General features: G+C 46.9%; 1 protein-coding gene across 4 annotated transcripts in view; it reads left to right on the forward strand.

The window, feature by feature from the left end:
• LOC135388194 (uncharacterized) overlaps nt 1-25,282 on the forward strand; it is a 98,397-nt gene that overhangs the window by 68,420 nt on the left and 4,695 nt on the right. For all 4 annotated transcript variants that reach the window (XM_064617582.1, XM_064617584.1, XM_064617583.1 and 1 more), the window contains 34 exons: nt 3,857-3,871; nt 3,941-3,997; nt 4,054-4,104; nt 6,562-6,684; nt 6,741-6,976; nt 7,465-7,553; nt 7,663-7,747; nt 7,805-7,933; nt 8,050-8,154; nt 9,256-9,385; nt 12,888-12,911; nt 12,988-13,110; nt 13,168-13,194; nt 13,260-13,400; nt 13,548-13,741; nt 13,802-13,905; nt 13,964-14,075; nt 14,136-14,300; nt 14,396-14,503; nt 14,599-14,722; nt 14,793-14,831; nt 14,883-15,230; nt 17,160-17,282; nt 17,346-17,590; nt 18,182-18,285; nt 18,347-18,443; nt 18,499-18,648; nt 20,676-20,789; nt 20,851-20,980; nt 21,062-21,097; nt 21,172-21,192; nt 21,262-21,324; nt 21,381-21,506; nt 21,565-21,785. In XM_064617582.1, the coding sequence (XP_064473652.1) occupies nt 3,857-3,871; nt 3,941-3,997; nt 4,054-4,104; nt 6,562-6,684; nt 6,741-6,976; nt 7,465-7,553; nt 7,663-7,747; nt 7,805-7,933; nt 8,050-8,154; nt 9,256-9,385; nt 12,888-12,911; nt 12,988-13,110; nt 13,168-13,194; nt 13,260-13,400; nt 13,548-13,741; nt 13,802-13,905; nt 13,964-14,075; nt 14,136-14,300; nt 14,396-14,503; nt 14,599-14,722; nt 14,793-14,831; nt 14,883-15,230; nt 17,160-17,282; nt 17,346-17,590; nt 18,182-18,285; nt 18,347-18,443; nt 18,499-18,648; nt 20,676-20,789; nt 20,851-20,980; nt 21,062-21,097; nt 21,172-21,192; nt 21,262-21,324; nt 21,381-21,506; nt 21,565-21,785 (3,959 nt within the window). The remainder of the gene's footprint in view (nt 1-3,856; nt 3,872-3,940; nt 3,998-4,053; nt 4,105-6,561; nt 6,685-6,740; nt 6,977-7,464; nt 7,554-7,662; nt 7,748-7,804; nt 7,934-8,049; nt 8,155-9,255; nt 9,386-12,887; nt 12,912-12,987; nt 13,111-13,167; nt 13,195-13,259; nt 13,401-13,547; nt 13,742-13,801; nt 13,906-13,963; nt 14,076-14,135; nt 14,301-14,395; nt 14,504-14,598; nt 14,723-14,792; nt 14,832-14,882; nt 15,231-17,159; nt 17,283-17,345; nt 17,591-18,181; nt 18,286-18,346; nt 18,444-18,498; nt 18,649-20,675; nt 20,790-20,850; nt 20,981-21,061; nt 21,098-21,171; nt 21,193-21,261; nt 21,325-21,380; nt 21,507-21,564; nt 21,786-25,282) is intronic.

The following is a 25,282-nucleotide window of genomic DNA, read 5'->3' on the forward strand; positions in this document are numbered from 1 at the left end:
GGTGGTACAAAAATTATCATATATTCAAACTGCTACATAAAGGCATACGTCCCCCTCGCTCACCGAATCAGAAGTGGTGACCCTATCATTCGTAGGTAGCAGGCAGAACTTTGCAAAACAATGTAGTGGCTACACCCTTTTTTCTAAGTGTAAAGCTGCCAGGCGAAGATTCCATTAGAGACACCCACAGTTGGGACAAGTGATGCGGTAATAATGCGCCATATCTTGTGACACTTAACGCTACCTGTCGCAGTGTTCGTGCCGCTTTGATATACAGGGTGTTTATTTTTATACTGTACAGGTTTTGTATATAAAAAAAAATTATGACAACATCATAGATGTCGTTTTTTGCAGTTCAACGCCCACTGCGAGATGATTCATTCACTAAAATTCATTAGCTAGCTCTTTAATCGGGAGATTTCGGGCAAGAGAGGTAGCAGAACGTTTTAAAAATCCTGAAGCACGCATGTGCGTTCAAATATCCATCCCGGAATTTTGATATGCAAATGAACCGAAACCGCGGCGAAAGGCAGGAACTCAGGGAGCGTAGCTCTCGTTTCACGTCAGTCACGTGGTTTCGAGCAATGGCGAGTAGGCGCCCCTCAGCCGACCAGGTACACCGCTTTCCGGCCCGCACATGCCTGCATTGGCGAGTGGCTAGCTTTTTCGGTTTCGGCTCATTGCATAGCAAAATTCGGGGATGCATATTTTAACACACGTGCGATGGAATAGCATGCCGACCTTGGTCTGGCAGACCTTTCCTTTCAATAAATATATATTCCCCCCCACACACACACACACACACGTGCGTGTTTTACAGACTTGTGCCCGTTGCCAAAAAAAAAAGGAACTAAATACCGTTATCCGTTACTTCAGAATAAAGTAACTAAATACGTTACTCGTTACCAACATACACAAGTAACGAGTTCTCGTTACTCTCAGGTAACGAATTACTTTTACGTTACCGCCGCATAGTTAAAGGAGCTAACAAACACGCCATCACGTGCCTTCAGTTCTTTATTAATGAGGAATTTCACTTCAGAAGTAGTTGATTTACATTTCCGAAGTGGGGGTGATGAAAACACAAAGAAAGACACTGGTTTTCGTGCCACCGATCACCAACGGTTCATATGGTATCTTCGACTGGCGGTACCAATGCTGTAAGCTGGAGGAAGATTCCCACAACGGTTCCCCAACGGTTCCCAAAAATACACAAGGGGCTGCGTCATAATTTAGGGCGCTCAGAACCTTAGCAAACACAAGAAAGGGCTAGAAGTCGAAACGCGTTTCTTGTAGTTGTAGCCATAGCACAATTGGTGTCCATTCTTGGGAAGGAGTGATGGTCTGAGATTACGGAAACAAGAGAAAAGACATAGAAACCCTGTGGACACACCCACGTGTCGACCTCTGGTATGAGTCGAGAGAACGCTATGGAACGTGTGGCGGGCACTGGTGTCCGCCAACACGTGACCTGTCTATTCTGCGTCTCGCGCGTACTGTGGCCTCATGGGGGACACGATGAGGTTCCATGTCCAAGAGATCGTTACATGTTGCGTCAAGTAGACTGCACAGCTACAGTCGCTGTTGCGACTTGGAAGATGTGGAACACATTCTTCTTCGTTACCCGCACTACACTCCCAATCGCGTTATACTGTCGCCCTGTGCCAAGTGCTGTTGTCTTTTCTGGTCTCCCCGAACGGTGTAAGACAGGTGTGCTGAACTCATTCATGTCCGCGTGCCACATTGAGCAATGGAGGAACTAGGCGGGTTGCAGACCACGGGTTTGGGGTAGCCTGTTCCTGATATACAGGGTGTCCCAGAAAACGTGTCATTGAATTATAATTAAAAGAAAAAAAGACTACGCCACCTAGAATCATGTGGTCAACGGCATTTGTTCTTACTAGGTCTTTGCCACCTCCCGATGTGAATGTCACACATCGTAAGTTTAATTATGTAAATATTTGCGAACTGAACTCGGAAATTTGCCAAGTAAAGCTCCACCACCGAATACACTCAAATTCATGATAATTGACAGTGGTATTCACGAGCTATCCCATCGGAAGAAATAGCCGAACACCATGCTTTTCGGAGCACCGGACCATATAACCCGCGACGACTGTTTGAGCGCAATCGCTCTCAGTCCAACGAAATGGGGTTCCAATCCCAGCCCACAGAGTGATAGTAGAAAAAGTGACAGTTCCTGAAATTGGGCGAGAGCATGATCCCAGCGAAAGTCGGACGCGAAATGCCACGCCTGTGTTCTGTATCTGCGATGTCGGTATGGGCTGGGTTTCCAAACTCCTTTCGTCGGACTGACAACGAATGCGCTGAAAAATTCGGCGCGCACTATGCTCTGGAAGCTCCGTAGAGCATGATGTTGGCTTTTTTTTTTTTTTTTCAGTGGGATAGCTCCTGAATATCCCGGTCAATTATCATTAACTTGAAGTTAGACACGCTGTTCACATTGGTGCTGTTAAAAACTTCAGTTCGCAAAAATTTACACACATCACATCACATCAGGAGGTGGAAAAACCTAGTACGAACAAATTCCATTGACCGCATGAATCTAAATGTGTAGTTTTTTATTATAATTGAATGAAACGTTTTCTGGGACACCCTGTAGATGACGCAACACGGAACTTAAGACGACATAGAACGTATACATTTACGTAACTGAATCACGTGGTCAGCAATCCTTTTTATTTGCCGCGTGCTAAGGAAACTTGGCAACTCTTGTTTTAACTATTGCGTCAACATCGGGCGCAAGTGATTGCACAGTTGCGCGTTGTGAGCGTAACTTCGATTTATTCAAGTTCATCTCAGGGAACACCTGCTCGCAGACCCATAAGCTGATACAGTTGTCTTGCGACCTCAAGCCACGAATTATTATTAGTAGACTTACGTTGTACCGTACATGGACAGGTTTCTCTGCGACAACATACGTATCTTCGAACGCTTTTGTCAAACATAAGAATAAGACGATGCCGCACCGACTTCAGCGACTTTGTTCGATGTGGGTGCGTCGAACTGCAGGTCAATCAGTTCCATTTGTAAGTCATCAGGAATGTTGTCCGCAGCTGCGGAAAACTGCGACCAAAAGTTTCAGGTGTCCTGAAATCGAAGAATCTTTGCTTGAATTCACTCGGGAGATCACCAAGCTTGCGAATGAACCTGGTGCGTTTCTGGTGTAGGATTTGCTCAGAAATTTTGGTAGGAATGTAATATCGACTAAGTAAAAATCAGTCACTCAGGAGCAGGTCTAGAGCCATCAGCGAAGACGACGAAAGTAACACAAGGACCAAGACAGGGAATGTCGAACTTTCAACCGTTAGTCATACGGTTAAAGGTAGATTACGATTGAAAGCTGAACGCTCGACCCTGTCTGTCTGTTACTTTCGACCTCTTCACTACTGCTATGTACCAACAGGACCTGTTTACCAGCACTAACCAATGCAGGAAATCGCACGAGTACTGTGCCTATAGACAACGCGTCCAGTACGACGCCACCACCGTTCATGAAGCTTGGGACGAGTTTATTTTATTTGCTCGGGGGACCGCATGGCAACACCAGGCGGACCGCCACTTCGGCAACCCCTGGTATAGGACGAGACTGCCGCCAGACACCACAATAATTATACTTAAAATTGACCATATATTATACGCGCCAGGCTACGCTTTCCGCTGGAAATCTGTACCGGTAAATATCCGCAATGCCTACGCTTTTAGTGGGCACAAAACAATGCATAGATGTGCAGAGCAACGTCTTACGGAATGATATGTCTGCACTATTTTAGGATCCAGTAAAACTTCATTTTCTAGTTTTGCATTGTTCCGTAAAGAAATTTTTTTCTCTCAGCCATTACCAAAGGACGTAAGTATCTCAATCGGTGTCGCTCGTAACAATTTTCGAAAAATGATTTTCTTTTTGTTGATGTTTCAGCTTTCTACGTGTATGACCCGTTCAACCCTTCTCCTCCTCTCCCGGGAAAGAAGAGAGGTAGGGGATACCGTGTGCTACAAAAAGAAATCTTTTTATCCGAATTTTCATTGCAGGTGTGTATCCCTTCGACGGCAGACCTTCCAGTAGGAGGCAACAAAGCTCAGGTAACCGACTTTAGGTGATCGACCTAGAAAAAAGGGTGGAGCAGTTACACCTTCTAGGAGGTAAGTTGTCGCATATGTTGTGCGTAACGTTGCAAAGTTCTACCTGCTACCTCACTCTCTGCCACGGATGATAGGGTAACCGCTTCTGATTCGGTGAGCGAGGGGGGTGCACGCCTTTTTGTAGCAATTCGGATATATAATTGCTTTTACCACCCTTTTACACCCTTTTTCAGGCGCTATGTTGACCTACGTGGTAACTATAGAAGTTACCACCTTTTCACACCCTTTTTTTTGTGTAGCAGGGTAGGGCAAAAAATAAAGAAATCCACGGCTGTCGCACGTTATGTGTTTTGCGCCATCTGTAGCGTATCATATGTACCTTTCTGCTCGTGGTAATGCACATGGCCTTGATTATCCCTTGCTTGATCAGTGAAGTTAAGGGTGCATTTTTACAGGGATTGCTCGAAGGTACAATGTAACCGAAGTTCATCCGGGCGCACCAACTAAACAAAGGGAGTTCCATTCAGTGAGCTGAGCAGTTTGCAGTCCAGAACAACCTCGAGAACGAACCTTGTGCATGTCAAAGGCCTCTCACTAGATCTGCGGGGCGCGTATTGCTATCATCGTTGTTGTTGTTGTCGGCACGGGGGCCTGAAACCAGCAAATGAACAAAGACCTTTTCTGGATGGATGGAGTGTAGGGGCACCCCTGGTGGGCCTCTTTGGAACGAGGGTCCAGCTTTAAATGTGCGGACGTGCCGGATATTCTTTGCTTCGTTTCTATTCTGTCATTAATTAGTTGCAGTGGTAGACGTGTCCTTTCTTTTGTTTAGCAGGCGTGTCCTTTCAACTCTATCCCCGCTTATGTTTCTCAAGCTCAGTGTTACCAGATCGCCGCCTTTTTTATATGCTATGTCATGTAGCTTTATTACATTTGTAACGGCCAAGCATTTGAGACAGTTTCCATGAATTTGGCGTTCTTGGCTGGAGCGGGTTGTGTGGCAAATAACACGCGTTCTTCGACAACATTTATCGTAGTGCATGCCCCGCAGAGCCAGCGAGAGGCCTTTGACATGCAGACCCTCTCGAAATGTCAATTCATTCAGAGAGGCTATAAGTGAATAAGTGAAAGATAAGTCGGGGGGGGGGGGGGTGCGTACGTCACGCTGTTACGTACGGAGTGCACCGCAGGTGTCGCCATGACAGCGTACGTACACTCTCAGAAAAAAGGGTGTGGGCTTGGGTGACTTCTGTAGTTACCACCTAGGTCAACATAGCGTCTGATAAAGGGTTTAAAAGGGTGGTAAAGGCAATTATCATATTAAAATTGCTACGAAAAGGCGTACGCCCCACTCGCTCGCCGAATCAGAAGTGATAACATTATCATTCGTAGGAGAGAGTGAGATAGCGGGTAGAACTTTGCAACCTTTTAGGCACAACATACAGGGTGTCCCAGAAAACGTGTAATTGAATTATAATAAAAAAACTACACCACCTAGAGTCATGCGGTCAATGGAATTTGTTCTTACTGGGTTTTTGCCACCTCCTCATGTGAATGTCGTGTCACGTTAGTTTAATTATGTAAATTTTTGCGAGCTTAAGTCGGAAATTTGCCTGGTAAAGGTCACTTTTTTACCCCACCAATGTGAAGAGCGTGTCTATAGTCAAATTAATGACAATAGACAGTGATATTCAGGGGCTATCCCATCGGAAAAAAATAGCCGAACATCATGCTCTACGGAGGTCGCACAGAATAGCGCACGATGAATTTTGCAGCGCAATCTTCGTCAGTCCGACGAAAGGAGGTTGGAAACCCAGCCCTCCCCGACATCGCAGAAAGAGATAAAACAGGCACGGCTTATCACGTACGACTTTCGCTGGGATAATGCTTTCCCTCTCCCAATTTTAGGAACTGTTACTTTTTCTACTATCACTCTGTGAGCTGGCTTCGGAACCTCCTTTCGTCGCACTGAGAGCGATTGCGCTCAAAAAGTGATCGCGCGCTATGGTCCGGTGCTCCGAAAAGCGTGATATTCGGCTATTTTTTCCGATGGGATATCTCGTGAATATCACTGTGAATTATCATGAATTTGAGTGAATTCGGCACGCTCTTCGTATTGGTGGGGTAAAAAGTGACCTTTACAAATTTCCGAGTTCTGTTCGCAAATATTTACATAATTAAACTTGGACATGACATTCACATTAGGAGGTGGCAAAAACCTAATAAGAACAAATTGTGTTGACCGCATGACTCTAGGTGGCGTAGTTTTTTTATTATAATTCAATGACACGTTTTCTGGGACACCCTGTATATGCGACAAATATTACCTCCTGAAAGGTATAACTGCTCCACTTTTTTTTTTTTTTGAGTAGCAGATCAATTTTCAGTGGTAGACTCATTCAAGTGTCATTGAAAAATAATACCTCAAGAAAGCTTTCATCTCACTACTTTGCATAGCACCGAGCATATGCTATTTCAACGCCCCTTCGTCAGGCCTGCCCTGTGTCCCGAAAATCTGCAGCCACTTGGTTTATGATGCTCCGAACTACGACAGTGCAAAAGGGACCTTCTCCAGCCAAGGTGCACACACAGGCAATGTAGTGGTGCGGAACTAACCGTAACAAACCCCCTTCCAGACGGAACGTGGGAGGCTGCCTTCAAGAACGCCACAGAGGACACCTTGGACCTATTCCTTGGTATTAAGTCGTACGTCTTGTTAAGCTACCATGAAGAGGGTTCCGATGCACTGGATGCCTTCCTGAACTCCGTTGTCCACCTGGCGACGATGGCAAAGGGATTCCAGGGCGTCAGTGTTAACATGCTGCGGACTATGACCCCGTCTGAAAGGGATGATGTCCTGGAGAGTATTCGAGTGAGTTAACCACAGCGCCATATAGGCACAGGGGCGCCCTATGCAGCAGCCATTTGTTGTACGTAGCCTCAAGGGGTCGCTTGTGGCGACACCACCACATTGCCCTGGCCACGCGCCGTATACCTCGAGGTCATGTGACATGCTTTATATTCCGCTTTGGCGCGCTTGCCGACCAGAATAGGCGAAAGTGCTTTGCATTGGCAACTTGTATTCCTTCAAACTATGAGTGCGTCGCATCAGCCGATTGAGTCCTGGCGGTCATTACCGCATGCTTACGCGTGGTCAGCAGTGTGAATCCGCATTCACAAATCTGCTGGTTTTGCTACGAGGATATCAGATTAACTAATTAAAGAGGGCGAAAGCAGCTACAAAACGGACGCGCAAAAACAGCAGATTTGGCTGATTTCGCTGGGTAGGGCACCCGTGTTGAAATAGCATAGCCCTGCTGTAATTCCGTAACCGTAACCGTTTCCCTGGGGTGTATGTAGACACTGCGAGCAGCTTTGGACAGCGTGAACCTGACAGTGATATTGGAAGTTGGCCCAGTCAATATGGAGATTGTTGACGTAATACTTGAGTAAGTACTCAGTACATTACAGCTGAGTATGTAGAGACTCGGAGCGTGTCTGCTGTAAGACGCGTCGTGCTCGAAACTGATAGTACACCCGAAATGGTTTGTTTTCTAGTCTTGCCCACGTGATTGTGTTTGTGGGGAATGTTGCCGGGAAAAACGACACCACGATATTTCCCGGTAGAGCGGCCCCCACAACAGTAAGTACTCAATGGCCAATAGCATATCATCGCCTATACTGTGCCATTACGATGCAGATGTCATCCATGGATGGACTTGTGCAGTTGTACGAGAAAGTGACCAATAAATCGTCAGTGTGTGTGAGCCTCAACCTGGCAGTCTACCACTGCACTGATGATGTCTGCAGCCGCACCAACTACTCTGATGTAAGACCACTCCTTGAGTATTACCTATAGCTGTCCTGATGCAGTCTCAGGTGTAACTAACGTCTAATGAGTCATTAACAGTTACTGAGATGCATGATGCTTTTGCCTCCTCGCAGACGTGTCAATTGGATGGCACCCCAGAACCTGTCTACTCTGGGGTGAAAGCCACGGTGGGGTCCACGATCTACATATACGACGACGAAGTGACAGTCTCGTCAAAGGTAAACTTTGTTCTCACTGCAACGGAAGGTTAGCGGTTCTTTCTGTGGCATTTCACACAGCTTTTGTACGACAAATGTACTCATTGCGTTCTAAGCCGGAACGTTTTGAAACTGTAGAGGTACGGTGACTACCCTTTGAGCGTTACTCATGAGCTATGCGACTTCTTTTTGCTTTGAAATAACATGCACTGTAAAGAAAGTTCATATAATGTAGGTCTGTCACCTTAATATTCTGTGCTCTGCTATCCCACGTGCTTAGTTGATCGTCAGGCCTCGCAAAAAATCCTTATCGCTGAAATCGCTTCTGAATGTAGGTGTTAAGTGCGCCGTGTTTCCAGCCCTGCAGTCCAGTGAACGAGATACAATTCATGATTCGCGAACCATCATAACGAACCTGTCAAAACAGAAATGTTTGTGTAAGTTCATTACGTGTATACAGCTATACAAGTAAAGGATGACCGGCTCGCATGGGGGGTGTTCTCTGGGTGTTCGGGAAAACCTTCGATACGAATGTCGGTAAGGTTCACCCCGATTTCCCCCTGAAGCCGGCCCAGGACGCATACTAACCACACTGTCCCCCCAATGTACGCCGCTGATAGCCACAGTTGCTTCGAGGCGCTAACAAAAATTAAGCAACTGCTCATATAGGGGGATCGAGCGAATGCAGCGACAGTTATTGTACGCATGCGATTATGGCAGTCTGCAAGAGATGCTCACCTCGTCGTTTTTGGCACGCGGCGGCTGGCGAGGTACACCAATTACCCCTGGAGGTGGCCTTCACAGCTGTCGCTGTGAAAGATAACTCGCCGATGTGCGTACTGTGAATATCAAGTACGCCCTGCGGACAATGCCTTCCATTGTATCGAGGCACCAACCGCGCTACGCCATGTAACTCTCCTACCCTCACCTCAGCTACATTAATATGTATCTATGTCGCTTCGGCGGTACGTGGAATTGAAGTAAATAGAAATTGCAATTTGACTTTGCTGCCGTTAGCCACGGTTTCGACGTTGTACCACGGTGACATGCCTGGAGTAGGTCTTTTTGGATGACATTGGTGGCCACCGAATGATTTTCATGCTTCCCATACTACCTGCCTAGCTGCACCACTTCCTACAACTGTACCCGGAAGCATGCGTTGCTTTGCTGAACGTGGATGCCGAGGACTGCGGACACGAATGCGACAGACGGCAACCGTTCTCTCGGGTCGCTGAAGCTCGAAGAATGCTTGGTATGTAAAGTATCTCATTAAGGGTTATCGTGCAGAAAGTCTACAGCGTCCTCTTCTTAACTTTGACGACTATAGTTGACCTATAGGAATCCTAAGACAGCTGACTTCCTGTGCTGCACATCCTTATTTGCTTGTATCGACTATACGGCGTTTTGTGCTTGTCTAGCTTCATACGGGGAGTATACCTTGAGGTTCATGACATAGTGCACTGAAACATACACAGTATGCTATTAAACAGAAGCGTATACAGTCATGTCTCGCTTATCCGGCGTTCATATTTCCGGACTATACTCTGCTACCATTCGATTTCGTCTCGGCTATCTGGAATTCCTTATCCGTGTCCGGACAGCAAGAACGGGCCAAGCAGCATAATGTACTGCAAGTCGAGTGCAACAGGGGTGGACGGGTGGGTGGAAGGCCTTGAACAAACTCATGAAACTAAAGAATACTGGTAAGACACATACCGTCCACCCCTATTGCACTCGACTTTCAGTGCATTGTGCTGCTTCGGGGGGAACCAATCTTCCAGGATCTAAGTCATTCTGATTCGCTTATTCCGAAAAGTGTCAACGTCATCTGTCCCTGGCATGTGCTGTGTTCGCATTATTCCGGAAAAGAGCCATCTCACCGGGGTATTCTGTACTGTTTGATTCCCCATTTGGTGTGTGCGTGTGTTAGGTCGCCGTAGACCTCGAGGGCAACATGGAGACGTAGGACTATGCTAATATCGTTTATTCCTTGGGAATAGAACAAGAACATCGAACGAGCGCACGCGCTCTTGATAATCCCGATGGGGCTGAACCAATGTATGCTATATTGGACATATATAACACTCCCCCTTTTAAGATAAAACAAAAGTGGCACACTCCCCCCTGAAATATAGTACCGCGCTGGACGTTTTCTAACCCGATGTGGCCGCTGTGGACGAGTATCTTGGGATGCCGTCGAATCAGGTGGGTTTTGCGCTGAAGGACTCATAGTCGTTGCTGTCGTTCTTTGACGGAGAAGTGGTGGCGGAAGTGGAATGCTGTGCGCTGCGGTCATGTGTTCGGGTGTTTCGTCGTTCACTTGGGTGACTATACCAGGGTAAGCACCAAGGCTGCAGGAGTGGTTGCATACCACACTCCTACGGCGTTAGTACTTATCCATAACTTAAAAACCCGAGACTAGGGGACAAAAAAACGACAAACACAGACAAGGTCTTAAACACAGCTGAAAGTTCATATAAGGGTTCAAGTGGGTGAGAATGAAGGGTGAGGAGAACGTCAGAACGTCCCCAAAACCAACGGGAAGGTCAGGGAAGGCTTGCTGACACAGTTCCCAGCAGAGATAATGGACAGAGTTTCCTTCATAAGCCTTTTGTTGAGGTCACTTTCACTGGACATTACAAAGGTTTCATGCCATCTGGGCGCACAACCTCTACAGACTTGTAGGTGTTTTACCAATTCGGAACAATCGTTATTTTTACTTTGAGGGCATGCTCCCGCAAGCGATCATTTAGGCAGCGTTTACATTGGCCGACATAACAAAAACCACATTCCAGAGGTTTTGTGGATAATGGAGACATGGCTAAATATATACAACCGGGTGTAGGACAAAATGTCCCCGGACAAAATGTCCCCCGAAAAGGCCCCGGACAAAATGTCCCCAGCTGCCGTCACTGAAACCAGCAACCGTGGAACTGCAAGCACGGCTGCGGAACCTTTGCAGCCAGTACGTCAACAATGAAAAAACCATTGAAGAATTTCTACGAGGTGTTGCCCGGACGATCCGCTTCTAGATCGCAAGCTGAAGTAATCCGAGACGTTCGGTATTGTAAATAACTGTACATAATGTAAATAATTGCTAAGGTCCTACTTTTGAGAGATGCTCCATTGTATGGGTCCCTAGACCAGGATCCCCACTTTGGAGAGATTCGTTTAGCGATGTAAATAATTGTAAATAAATGCTTTGGTTAGTTCAGTTCCATACTCATTATCGCAATAACTGGTAAGCTCCTACTTTTGACATATGCTTCATTGCTTGAGTCCCAAGACTGGCTTTAGAGGGAGCTTTAACTACATGGGCCCAACCGCACGTAGAGCAGTACGTCGTAAATAAGGAGTCAAACTGCCCTGATGGCCTATAGGATGCGCAGCCTCCACATGATCAGGGTTCAAAAAAATCGTGATTAAAAAATCAAATTATTCAGATTTTTTTCATTTAAATATGATGAATATTGATTAAATCACTGAGTTGATTTTGTCTTCTAAGACAGATCTTCACCTCATCAGAGCCGGCTCATGGCTTCCGTATGCCACCTCGTAGTAGCGAAATCACTAGCTAATGCAAATGGAGATCTATTTGAAAACTATATATTATGAATTACACCGAATAGTAATAGGAAAAAGAAATAACTGGAAAAGTTCTACGCTCGTGGAATGACCACCCGCCATGTGTAACCAAATTGTTTGCCAGTGTGCCGGAGAGCCACTGAAGGGGTCACGTGACGCTGTTTGCGCATAAGTAATAGTAGTAGCAGTAAGTATAATATATTTCAGGCTGTGGTTCATTTCCAGGCTCAGTCTCATCTTCCCCAGCGTCTCCAGTTTTATGTTACTATTCGAATTCAAACATAACATAAGGGAGGTGATTTAAATCTTGATTAATATTCATGACTTAAATCGCGATTAAAATCGGTGATTTAAACCTGGCTGATTTAAATCAATCAACCCTGCACCTGATAGCATGAAAAACATGTCACATTTGAGGTACCAACGGCTGTGCAACCGGACGGCATCTGGGGACATTTTGTCCGGGGACATTTTCGGGGACGTTTTGTCCGGGGACCATTTGTCCGGGGACATTTTGTCCGGATCCCATACAACCTGTCGGAAAATACATCGACCAATATACATTTGCAGAATAAGCAGTGCCGGATTTACAGTGGTGGGGGCCCCAGAGCACTGTGCTGTGGGGGCTCCCTCGTGTACTCTATGTATTATTCTATGTATTCGTGTATTATGTCTATAAATGACATCGTTTTGTTTCTAAAGGACGGCTACCGTGTGGCACACTAGTCCGATATTTTTCAGCAGTCAGGTTTTGTCATATTTTGAACATTTCGTAGACAAGTGAAATAAATGTGTTATTCGTGGTCGATATGCGTGGACGGAGGACAGATTTTTACCAAGTTTCCGTTGCAGGCATGCAAAACAGATTTCCCTTGGACAAGACCTTTACTGGTGGGGGCCCCGGGGCAAGTGCCCCGTCTGCCCTACCCTAAATCCGGCACTGAGAATAAGCATTTGCAGAAAATTGTGCCGCAATGAACTGTGTTGGATGGCTTGTTTGCTTAGAAAGCGATAAGACTGAGTAGCCCAGTAGTCAATCCCTACGCTTCCCTGTTAATCCCATACTGAAACCCATTTACTTGCGCTCTACTGGTTGTTGGGACGCTTGGACTTTCTGTCGCAGCATTTCAAAGGTAACTGTGCCTGTTTGTAACTCAAACGTTTTACAGAACGGAGTGATAATATTACTTCAGGTAAGTACGGAACATATGTTGCTCATTAAATTAATCCGCGAAACTTCGATTCACCGCGCCGTCGCGTCATCCACAGTACCACCTTCGAAAGGCACATCTCGGACCACACACAGCACAGCGCAGTCTACAAAGCCATCGATACAATCGCCATCCACAGTACCACCTTCGAAAGGCACATCTTGGACCGCACACAGCACAGGTATATATTTTCCGATGCTTCCAATGGTCGGCATTCTAACCTGTTCCTCCTCTCCAGTTGTGCCATCTTCGGGCCTACAAAAACGTACGTTTAAAACAAATGACCCGTTGTTACACGCTGGCGGAACCTGATTCTAACGTTCATTACAGCCACATTGATCTGCCTTTCTGGTCTGGACGCCACAGTGGATGACGTGGCCCGCATTCCCACTGCTCTCTGCGACTACACCGTGTATCCTCCAGGCTCTTACGACTACGTAACACGCACCATTAAGGCTACAAAACCATTAGGTTGGTTCTATCACGTTGTTGCTTCCAGTACTGTAAAGTACTGTAATGCACATACAGATAATTGCTTCCAGAATTAATTTCGATACTATCCAGTTGTTCCAGTTGATCTCTCTATGCTGTTCATAACATGTAATTATCCCCTTGCAGTCCAGCACAGTTATGCTCGTCTCGTGCTTACGCTGGACTCGTCCACATACGACGACGCTTGGGTTCCGGACACAACTGAGCTAGTCACCTTCACACGTCGTTTGTCTGCCGTTATACGGGATGACCGATGGGCCGCTTTTGGCATATTCCTTACTGATCCTGAGCATACGGCCAATGTAGTGACAGTCCACGGGGTAAGGTAACAAATTTGATATGAGATCCAGCACCTCTGCAATGGCACTCAATGAACGTAGGCTGTGGTAGCCCATTTACTGGAAGGGAAAGAGCCGGCACCGTTCCACATGATTGTCGGCAGCGTTCCTCTTCGCGACGGAAGGTCATTCTACGGTCTTGCCCTGTAAGCCCTCCGGAGAAGTGTCTTCGAGTTCTCCCCAATAACGTGCAATGTGTTGCAGTGGCGCAGACCTGTTCATCATGATGACTCAGCATATTCCGACGCGGCACTGCACTATTGAACCTCCGACAAGTACTCCAGCTTTACAGGCCTTCGTCGCTGACAAAAGTCACGTATGGACATACGTAACATCTTGAATGCCGTCCTAACGTGTATTTTTGCAATTATTTCAGAACGATTTTGTCTCCGTCGTTCTTCGATGGCGTGAGTCCAACCAACTACGTGCGCTTATTTGTGCCCCAATTAATTTGGCTGTCATCACTTACAAACTGCTGGGTGAGGACTCGCACAGCACGGGAGATTACTGCCTAAGCCAAGTTTATAAAAACTATGCTCAGGTAATGCGCAACCGATAGATCATCCGAGACGCTTAGGGTCCTTTCTTTCTTTCTTATACTGTGGCCACCACAGCTCACGAGCTCTTTCCCTCCAGACCTGTGCAAAGACATCTGGGACAACATCCGTGGATGCCAATGCTGTCTATTACTCGAATAAAACGCACATGACTACTTTTGAAAATGAGGAAACGGTGCTGCTACGGGTAAGCTCGTCATTCATATCAATACTTGCTTCAATAAATGATGCTTGTTCCACGGCACATCATTCATATTCCGCACCGCAACTTCCATGTCGCAGATGCAGGAATATTATGGCAAGATCCCTGACCCTTGCGTGGCAGCGTTCTGCGCCGACTGCGAAGACTCTACGGGCCTATGCAATCCAGCCTTCTCCAGACTGAACGCTATACGAACTCGACTGGGTCTGTTATTTCCACATTTCGTCTGTCGTGCAATTTCAATCTTTCTCTTTCTCTCTCTCACTCATTTTAGACGGATACAGTGTGTCTGCCTCAACCAGTGGAACAACTGGTAATGACGCACCAGGTATGTACGGCCTTCTTACTTTGTTTCATTGCGTAGGTAAGATCAAAGCGAGAGATGCCAGCGCTACGGCCAGCGCTACGGCCAGCGCTACGGCCAGCGCTACGGCCAGCGCTACGGCCAGCGCTACAGCCAGCGCTACGGCCAAAGCTGCCACCACAGTAGCACCGGCGGATCAGCCGACTACAACAACTGAGACTACCAGGTCGACGACAATGTCAACCACAGAGGCCAGTACTGCAAGCACGACACAAACTACTCCAACACATACTGCTAGCACGGTACCACCATCCTCGGCAGCGCCATCCGCTGTGACAGAATCAACCGCAGAGACAGCTAAGGGTGAAGTGACAGCTCCGAGGTTCACAAGTGGTCCACTTGTTGGAAGTAAGCAAATGATCCTTGTTATCGTTCATAATGGTGAAAACAGGCTCACAGGCTTAAAGGGGCACTAAAATGCAAAAACAACTTGCTCTTAAGTGAAAGTCCGAGTTTCAATTAGCGCCATTCAGTCAAAATTAGTTCACGCAACGCTGCCGTTTAGACGAAAAACTCAGAACTGTCTTTGGTAGCAACGAATGGGATCCCCAGTATGCTAAGATTGACGACCAATGAAACAGCAGCAGAAGTGCGCGGTAGGTACATGCGCGCGCTTCTCCTGCTGTTTCATTGGTCGCCAATCTACACGTCGGATTTGGAACGGGTACGGTCGTAGTGCGTATATGCGCGGCGTGATGCACACTGCTGCATTTTTCAATACCGATTCACTTAATTGTAACCCATGACAGTTTTCGCGAATGTTCCACTGACTGCCAAAAAACTTCCACTCCTGACTGCCAAAAAACTTCCATTCCTGACTGCCAACTCCTAACTATCATGGAGCTCCACTGACAGCATTTATCTTCACGTCCTTTGGACAGCGACGCCAGTCCGCTTTTCATCGCGCACTGTTTTTAACCGGGACTGCTCCGGAATTGCTCCACCGAAGCAAGAAAGAGTCCGGTATAATTCAGATTGTAGCTTGGAAACGGAATCAAAGTGTTGAATTATAATAACTATGAAATTAACATAGAGTGTAGCCTAATTTGAAGTGAACTCGGGTTTTAATTGTAGCGCCCCTTTAAGCACGGCACATCAGCTTGCTTTCGGGTAGACAAGGAAATTGAAAACTCCGTATTGTGCATGGTGGCATGAGTTGTTGGGTTTGGGTTCATGCTTCTGAAAGTGACAACGCCAACGACACGGATGGCACACGGCAAGAGGCGGGCGAACAACACAAGGAAGAAGGAATGTTTCCTCGGTCTTGAGGAACACGCCAGATAATGAGGACATTACTATCGACACGTCATCTTAAAAAGAAATAGTACGAAAGCAATATGAACGAGAAAGGAGGAAATTGGAAGTGGTCCGGAGAAATGTTTTCACTTATTGTTTGTTTGCTTTGTTTGTTTGCTTATTGTTTTTTGGGGGGGAGAGGAGGGGTAAATACGTTCAGGTTGTTTCACGGGCCTCTAGAAGCTCTTCCGGACTTCACCTTCACTTTCTGAAAACCTGGAAGAGCTTTATCGTAGTGGTGCAGCTTTGTGTTCTTCGGCCCCTTTTGTCTTGCTACTGTTGTCAGCACCAGAAGTCTCACGCATGGAAAGCTCCCGAAAGTTACTGAAAGTTTTTTTGATGATGATGATTCGACGCTGCAGTCGGAGTGTCACGCCCTTGATAGGTGTCATCATATACATAACAAAAGGAAAAACGACTGATATAGTTCCTTCTCGTTTCTCTAGCCGCATCACTTTGCCTTATGGTCAGAGTTTCAGGACGAGACCCGCCGACATTTCGCGCGGAGACTGCTCTTCATGGATGTCTGTTCAAGGGGCACTAAAGGGCAAAGAATTGTTCTTGCGGAATCAAAGGTGCCGTTACTTTGACGCAAACACAAAAGGAACGGGGTTCATCCGTTGCGTCCTTCGTGACATATGAGCGAAACAAACCGCAGTTCACGCTGTCCCTCTCCTTCCGATACTGCGGGGGAACTTCCATTGGTTTTCTCAAACCATTTTTCTAATCACCGCGAGAGATTGAGACCTATCCGAAGCCTCCCCGCGTTGTTCCTCTTCTTGAGAGGGAGAGGTGACTCAACGCGTGGGTCCCGTTCCCGTCAAGGTAAAGGCGGCCTTCATTCCTTTATGGAGAAGTTTTGGCGCATTTTGTTAGAAATATCAGCGGCTCCCGTCTTGAAGGTTTTTTCCTCAACACATCCTCATCGGTTAGCAGGATTTTCTACCTTTCTACAGTTTCTCATATGGTTCTTCATGACAGATACCATGCTATGCTTCATCTCCCCGCCTTTCACTGTCATTGCCAACTTTCCGGAACAAGCTTGCGATGTCATCATATACGATGCAATCTGCTTGACAAAGGGTGTAAACATTCAAATAATAGGTGAGTGTGTAGACACGATCCATGTGGGCTCCCGCCCGCGGCTTATCTGTTGATCCCTACCAGGTTCAGAGTGGCAGACCTTCTTAGCCCTAAAGAAAAGTCTCCAAGGCAAGCGCAGCAACGCAAAGTTCGCTGCGAACCTTGACAGCGAATGCCTTCTGAACGCGACAAACACCGACAAGGATCTAATGGGAACTATGGTCATGAATGCGGCGTCGATGTTTCTCATGTATAACTTGGGCGCGGGAGCCGTTGTCGTCAAAGACAAGCGGCACGAAAATTTGCTTCCGTGGGCGGTCATAATGCAAGTAAGTCTGGAGTGTGCAACTTTCGAGAACAACGTAGGTAGGTGGCAGGTGGACGCAATATTCTTAGTGCATGTTGGTAGTCAGCACAGGGCTGACCAATAACGGGAAGGGTTCCCTTGAGAGCACCGGTTGTTCGACCAACTTGGTGTATGTATCGGCGTTCCGTAGTGTGTGAATGGCTGTTAACTCGATGGTAAGGCCTGGTCCGCAAAATTTAACGTCCGTCCGTCAGCGTCCATATGTGACGGTCGCATGGGTCCGCACTTTTGCTACTATACTATACAAGAAAATGCTTATAGCCGACTACATAAAGTAAAAGAAGATAAGTGCACGCGGCGGCACGGTTACCTCGGCAACCACCGGATTTCTTGCGTCCCTCCGTCCAAAAATGTCGAACTTAACGAAAAACTGAGGCTTAAGTTGCTTCACAGATAGACGCACCGCTGAGGGATGCATTGAAACGCAATAGTGCGGAACAGGCTCAGCTCTTGTAGCTCGATGTCCGGTAACGTGCCGTTTGCGAGACCATTGATTGTGCACGTCTTTGTTACTGCGTACGGACTGGTTCACGTGTTGCCCGGGTTATTACAGCTCTATCGGTCTGCTATGAAAGCGGACGGAGTAGATGGCGCACTTATCTTCGGTGCCTCTCCGACCTACTTCACAAACCAGACCGTTTTGGAGACTATTCTCCAGTAAGTTGTTTCCCGCGTTATATAGACCACTTTGAGCGCTAGCGCATTCTTTTATACATAGGACTGTGGACATCCTGGTCTATGCCAACCATCACACACTTCTGAAGGATGAACCGTGTAGTGTGAGCTACCCAAGCGGCATGTTCTTCGAGGGTCATGTACGTGATTCAAGGGTATGGTTTGAAGCACTTCAACAGATTTATCTAAATGCAGGCTGACCGTGCCGTGGAGAGCATGAAACAGCACCAGGACAAGGTGATTTGCAAGTCGGTCAACATGGCTGTCTTGCGTTTCGCCTTAGAGGGAACGAATGACACATTTGGTTCCCCATGTCGACAAGAGGTTATGGACAACTATGGCCAGGCATGTATGACATAACGCACGTTATTGCACCTCGTGGTGGTGCAGTGGCAGGAGACATGGGCAATTACTCTTTCTGGAGGAACGGAACGAAACATATCGTAAGGGCCAATGGAACGAGACACATTGAAGGAACACAGAACATTCTAATGAAGCCCTTCAAAGTCTGTTTCATTTGCCACTCTGTCCCGTGTGGGTGTTTCACCATCCCCCATCAGTGAACCACCGATAGAGTAAGGTCCCCAAAATTGGTTGCAGAGAACGATATACCATTCCAAGCAGTACCCCAATGTAGGCTACGGCCTACGTCGGCTCGATGCCCTCCTGCCGACACCCCGGACACCGGCCCAACATACACTTTGCAACATCGCGCAGCGTTGGGCCGATGTCGAGTCAGGACATTGGCCCGATGCCATTTCGACATGCTGCCGATGTCATTTCGACATGCTTGCGATTTGTGGGCGATGTTGCGCTTTTACTTTTATGTTGCGCACATACTTTTATATTTTGATTCATGTGTTGGCAATTACTACAAAAACAACGTTAGACTGGTTATTTGCGAGGAAACAATGGTTTTGGTACTCGTTTCATTTTCTTTCCCTGGAATGTCCCCCAAAGAAAGCTGGGTCGACGGTTGTTTTACGGCAGCTCACCTTGGCCGTGCTTGACAGCGATAGAGGGAAGTTTCAGGTTTTCACCGACGCATCAACGACGCGTTCCGGCTCTGCTTGCGCCTATGTGATCCCGCAGTTGTCAGCTGAAGGATGTGCAAGACACTCACACCGCACGGCGGCGGCGGCGGCGGAACTGCACGCGATTTGTATGACGCTTCCTCATTCTTCTTGCACGCTTCTTCATTGCATCCTGTCCATCCCCAGCTCAGTGGTCCATCTACACCGACTCTAAAGCCCTTCACTACGACTACAAGTCCTTCTCTACTCTACAGGATAGGGATGTCTGTCTGCAATGAAGTATGACGTCCTTGAAGTGTACACCTCTGCCGTATCACGGGGACATGACATCCAGTTGCAGTGGGTCGCTGACCATTGCGGTGTCCACGGAAATGAGGCTGCGGACGCAGCTGCCAGGCGTGCCCATCTAGCGCGTGGCGTTCGCACGCACCCCGTCTGCTTCGCAAAAGGGGATGCAAAGAGCACGATAAACGCAGTAGTGAAACGTCTGAGCGGGGAACACTGGCGTCGATGCGTCCCAGTTAACTCACTACTGCACAAAGTGGATCCAGACCTGCAGTTTTTAATGCCCCCAGCGCTCCCCCGGGCCGTTACCTCCATCATTCACCGGCTTAGTCTCAATGTGCCATATACCGGCCGCCTCATCTTTAAACTTGGGAAGGTTTCCACACCGAATTGTTCTGAGTGCGGGGTATTGGAGGACACAGAGCATGTTATCGAAGCCTGCTCTCGATACAGAGCGCATCGTCTTTCCCTTGAGGCGGCACTAGCCCGCCTCGAAAATCGCCCTTTCTCTATTGGGAAGGTTCTAGGCTGATGGCCTGCCCAACACCAGGTGCCGACATTGCGCGCTCTTGTAGACTTCCTTACCGCTTCGAACTTGCTTGACACTCTTTGACAACATCGGCGACATTGTGTCCGCACTATATCTGACATTGTGCAGTGAGTGTTTCTCGCCTAACGTCTCCCCCTTTCCTTTCCCCCGTTTTCCTTTATGCTTTATCCTGCTACACCCACTCTACCCCTTTCCTGTTTCCTGTTTTTGGTTGTTTGTTTGTTCTTCTCTTTTTCGTAGCTCACCTTTTTCTTTCTTTTCTTTCACCCACAAACGCGTTGTGGAGTAGCCAGTTCTGACTGGGTCGGAACTAACCTCTCCATGTTTCTCTTTCCAATCCAATCCAATCATTTTCCTTTCATTCTCGTTTCGTTTTTTACTATGCACTTTCACTATGTTTTGCACAATGTTTCAATATCGATATAGAATGTAGTTCGGTGTGCAGAACTATAGTCCTGACCTGGTAGATGCGACTGGTGCTAAGACGGTTCATTTTTCACTAGGTCTGTCCTCCGCCGAGGATCGGCGTGGAGGGGGATCCGTCGTGGTATCCCGTCTACTATAAGGATAAGTTTAATTTGATCACCTACGAAAGCGAGACGAGCCTCAAAGAGAAAGTTAGTACTTGCAGGAGTAACGTAAGTAACACAGGGTCGTCACCACGTTCCTCCACTCCAGGTGTTAGAGCTTCGAAAGTTAACCACTCGTGCCTGCATCGGTGCTTTTCACGTGGAGTCCGAGGCGTCCCGTGGGGTGTGCCCGCACCGTGTGAGCTTCACGCGGATGAAACAAATGAGAGAGGCCTTGAGTAAGTTATATTGTGCAGTGCATATATACTGCGCGTGGGTGTTTATTGCCCGATTACTACGCGTACTGCCTCATTTTTCAGATAGTCCAGTGGAGTACGTTCCTCCGGATATACGGGGTATGTCTTGTTGATCGTAGAGTGATGGCGAATTTCTAATACTGAGTTGTGAATCTCTTTCCTTCTTTTCTCAGGATTTGACCATGTGACGGCGGGTAAGTGCATCCCATTGGCCTGATTCTTCATTGGTTATCATATCTGGTTACAATTCCTCTACGTCATAGATGTCGTTACAACTACTTCTGCAACTGATCATAGGAGGTTTGCGAAAGAACCAAGCATACAGGGTAAGGTTGTCGTTTCCGTTATCAACACGGAAAACGAAAACATTTCATGGTTTCAGCTCGTCTCGTCTGCCTCGTTGCCCCGCCAATCAAGACGTTGCAGTATTACCCGTCGTACTTGTGCGACTACCTCGTTTACCAGAGCTTGGATTACGACGTTGCTTCGAAACGGTTGTCTATATCAGGTATTCGTGGCGTTTTGCGTGGCGACCACATATTGTATGATTCGACGGGGCTGCGCAGACGATGCGTCTTGGACAGAGTTCCAGAATCTGATGAAGCCTCCTGCGACCAGGTTCATCGTCTCCATCGAGAGCCAGTCTGTTGTTAACGTGACGAAAGCAGGCGCCGTTGACAACTTCGTTCATGTGGTACCAGTCTGGCTACAAGAGCATCGGTTAGGCGGAGTGGGAGTGTTCTTCGCGTCCAAGGAAGACGCCCTTCTTACTTTCCACACTATGAAGGTAAGTGGATGCTGCTGCATGGACATGGCAATGAGAGAATCATAAATGAAGGGATTAGCCGCGAGACTGATTTCTGGCCAAGCACATGCACTAATATTGACCCGTTACATGACCCAGAAGCCAGGGTGTCGAACCGAAGCAGAGCCGAAATTTTCATGACACCGTTGAACCCGAACCGGAGCAGAACCAGAAAAAATAACAGCGGTAACCGCTTTGCAACGAAACTGTTTGGGCACAAAAGAAGCCAGCATAAGAGTGCCTCACAATCCCCGAACAAGGACACATTGGTCCCCATATCATGGATTTCGCAAATTTTCATGTAGCACCCTTATGAAAATAGGCTATGAACATTTATACAAGTGTATAAAGTTCTACTATATACACTGTATACATTTTGCGTATACAATAGAAACGCCTTTTTTGGACATTCTGTATATCCAGTGTATAAGGCTTTTGCTATTCCCCAGACAACCACGACAAAATTTATATGTCCAAACAATATCCAGAGATTGCCGAAGCCGGCATTCCATGTGAAGGCCCGCAAAGATATATCCAAAGAATGTTCGAAGATTGCTGAAGACGGCATTTCCGGTAGCATCCACAAAGATATGTCCAAAAAATGCATCGAGAACACCGCGGTCGGGCCCTCCTGTGGGGGAAGGAAATGTCGAGGGGCAAGTGGTGGGGTTCGCGCTGGCTGTAGTCACATGACAATTTTCGAGCCGGAAGACGAACGGCGGTTGCCTGTTCGGCGACGAAGCCAAGTCAAGACGCAGTTCATTCAGTTGAAGTTGGTTGATGTGAAACGCGGGAGTGGACGCGGCTGTTGGACTGCTTTATTACGACGCAAAGGCAGAGGTTTCGTCTTTCTTGAAAGTAAGTATTCCATACTATATCGTATACATGACGTACAGATACAGAGCCTTAGAAAGCAAATGCAGTGTTTGTTTACATAAAGTCGTAACCACATTGTTCAGAGTGCCAATTTTTAAACAATCTTCTGCCGCTATAGGAATGCTAGCGAAGAAATACTGGTGTCCTTATGAGGTAGAGTCAGTGCGTGTTTACTGCTGGGTAATAACGTAGTAACTAACACAGTGATATTGCGTTCCGCAATTCAAGACAATGGGTGTGACTTGGAGACGCACTATGAACGCAAACGCGGTTTCGCCTAGAGATACACACGACGCTTGCTGTTGTGTTGTTTGTGTGGCTACAACAGCAAATTAATTCTCAAATATACATCTCTTGTAGGCGTTTCTGGGTGCGGTCCTTTATGCGATTGAATGCGATAGGTGTGAAATGGAGACGCACTATGAACGCGCACGCTATATATGCATGACCGTAAGCGCTGTTTCGTTTTCAGATCTCCAGTACACACTGACGCTTGTTGTGCCTTGTGTGGCTACAACAGGAAGGTAATTCTCAAATATACCTCTCTTGTAGGCGTTTCTGGGTGCGGTCCTTACTGGAACAAGTGGCGGCTGGCGTTAATAAGCGTAAGCATTGCCGTCTGTGCTTCCCATATGAACTTTTTCACAAATACCGAAATGCTTCATAGTTACACATACTCTTATATCGACTGTGCAGCCTCATTCGTTACGGCGTCTCTTGCTGACCTCCTATGAAGCCAGTACTGGTGGCATTGCATTGTCAGTAATATTTCTTACTGTTTTTTGTTATTGTTTGTTGGTATCATTTTCGCTTTGAGAACTTCCTGCTCCTTTCCGTCAGGATGTTAGAAAGCTGAGCAATAACACGATTGTGCTAAATATTGAAAGTGGGTTGCATTCTCTTTTACACAATAATATCGAATCTGTATGAAACAGGTACGAAAACTGCACAGGCGTGGTTTTTGTAGTGGGTCTGTATAACAATTTCGAGTACGGGCGCGAATTATTGCGTCACAGCGTATGATCGTTCGAGGCAGTTCTCCCTGCACTCAACACAGGTAGTTTGCCTCAGTTTGATTTGGCAGGTGCCGTATTTCATGTGTGAAGAGACTGGAAGAAATGGTGCCTGTGCAGCTTTCAGCACCTATGTGTTTAAAAATCGGATAAAAAAGACAACCCATATGTATACGTATGTACAGACATGCTTTAATTGTTTTTCTTTTCATATCTCAGATGCGGTGAGGGGAAACAGAAGTCTCCGAGAAGTAAATGCTTTCGAGGTAGAGAGTGTCATCCAGTCCAGTCCAGAGTGGCACGCAAACTGAGTGTAATTGAAAGTTGGACGTGGTAAATAAAATTTGCCAGAGCACTACACACTGACTCGATTCGGCTGGCACTTTTTTATTACGCATCATTTGTCCTCATGTGTCTGCAAGTCTGCGTGGCGATCGAGAAATGCAGCGAAATGTACGAAACGCCTGGGACTTGTGCACCGTACAGTATACAAGGTATTTCAGTTAAATGCCCGGGCTAAATAATTCGCGAACCGGTGCACCAATCGAATAACTTTCTTTTTTACAAGTATCTGTCCAATACCGCCTACAAGATGCGCACCGCGTGAATGAGCGGGAGGCGCTCATTATTTAAATAAAAATGCAAATGAGTTTCGTAAAAAAGCGTAACTTCTAAAGCAGGGCGCTGTCGGTATTAAAATGGGTACTACCCCTTTTGGGACCTTCAGTGGACACCTTTCAGAGAAAAATCTGCCACCGAAGCGGGTCATTTGTTGCAGTAATTAATTGGTTTCGGTTCACGCATTTTTTTCGCGGCTGGTCGCGGCGAAGCGCAAAAGGACGTAATTTATTGGTGTAATTCATTGGTGTAAGGACGTAATTCATTGATGGATAAGGGAGTGAAAGAGCGTCTTTTTGCGCTTCGCCGCGACCAGCCGCGACAAAAATGCGTAAACCGAAACCAATTAATTACTGCAACAAATGACCCGCTTCGGTGGCAGATTTTTCTCTGAAAGGTGTCCACTGAAGGTCCCAAAAGGGGTAGTACCCATTTTAACACCGACAGCGCCCTGCTTTAGAAGTTACGCTTTTTTACGAAACTCATTTGCATGTTTATTTAAATAATGAGCGCCTCCCGCTCATTCACGCGGTGCGCATCTTGTAGGCGGTATTGGACAGATACTTGTAAAAAAGAAAGTTATTCGATTGGTGCACCGGTTCGCGAATTATTTAGCCCGAGGATTTAACTGAAACACCCTGTATATGTAAAGTTTTGGAGCACTGTCTGGTGGTGCGGACACATCAAATAACGGTAGGTACATTAAGTGCCATTAACATCCACGTGACACATTCGTGGGATATTCCTGGGAATGTCCAAAGGGCTACCACTGGGACATGCATATGCCAACCCACGGACATTTCTGGAATGCAGGGGGGATATTGAATATCCATAGAGTAATATCCCTGGGCCGTTTGTGGGACGACGTTTTGTTGTCTGGGTCGAAGTGTATACAAAAGGCTTTCCACGATGAGTTTATTATGTGTATACGCAGTATACGCAAAGCACAGTAGCTCTGTGGACAATCTTGCC

The sequence above is a fragment of the Ornithodoros turicata genome, chromosome 3 (assembly GCF_037126465.1).
Source record: "Ornithodoros turicata isolate Travis chromosome 3, ASM3712646v1, whole genome shotgun sequence".
NCBI lineage: Eukaryota > Metazoa > Arthropoda > Arachnida > Ixodida > Argasidae > Ornithodoros > Ornithodoros turicata.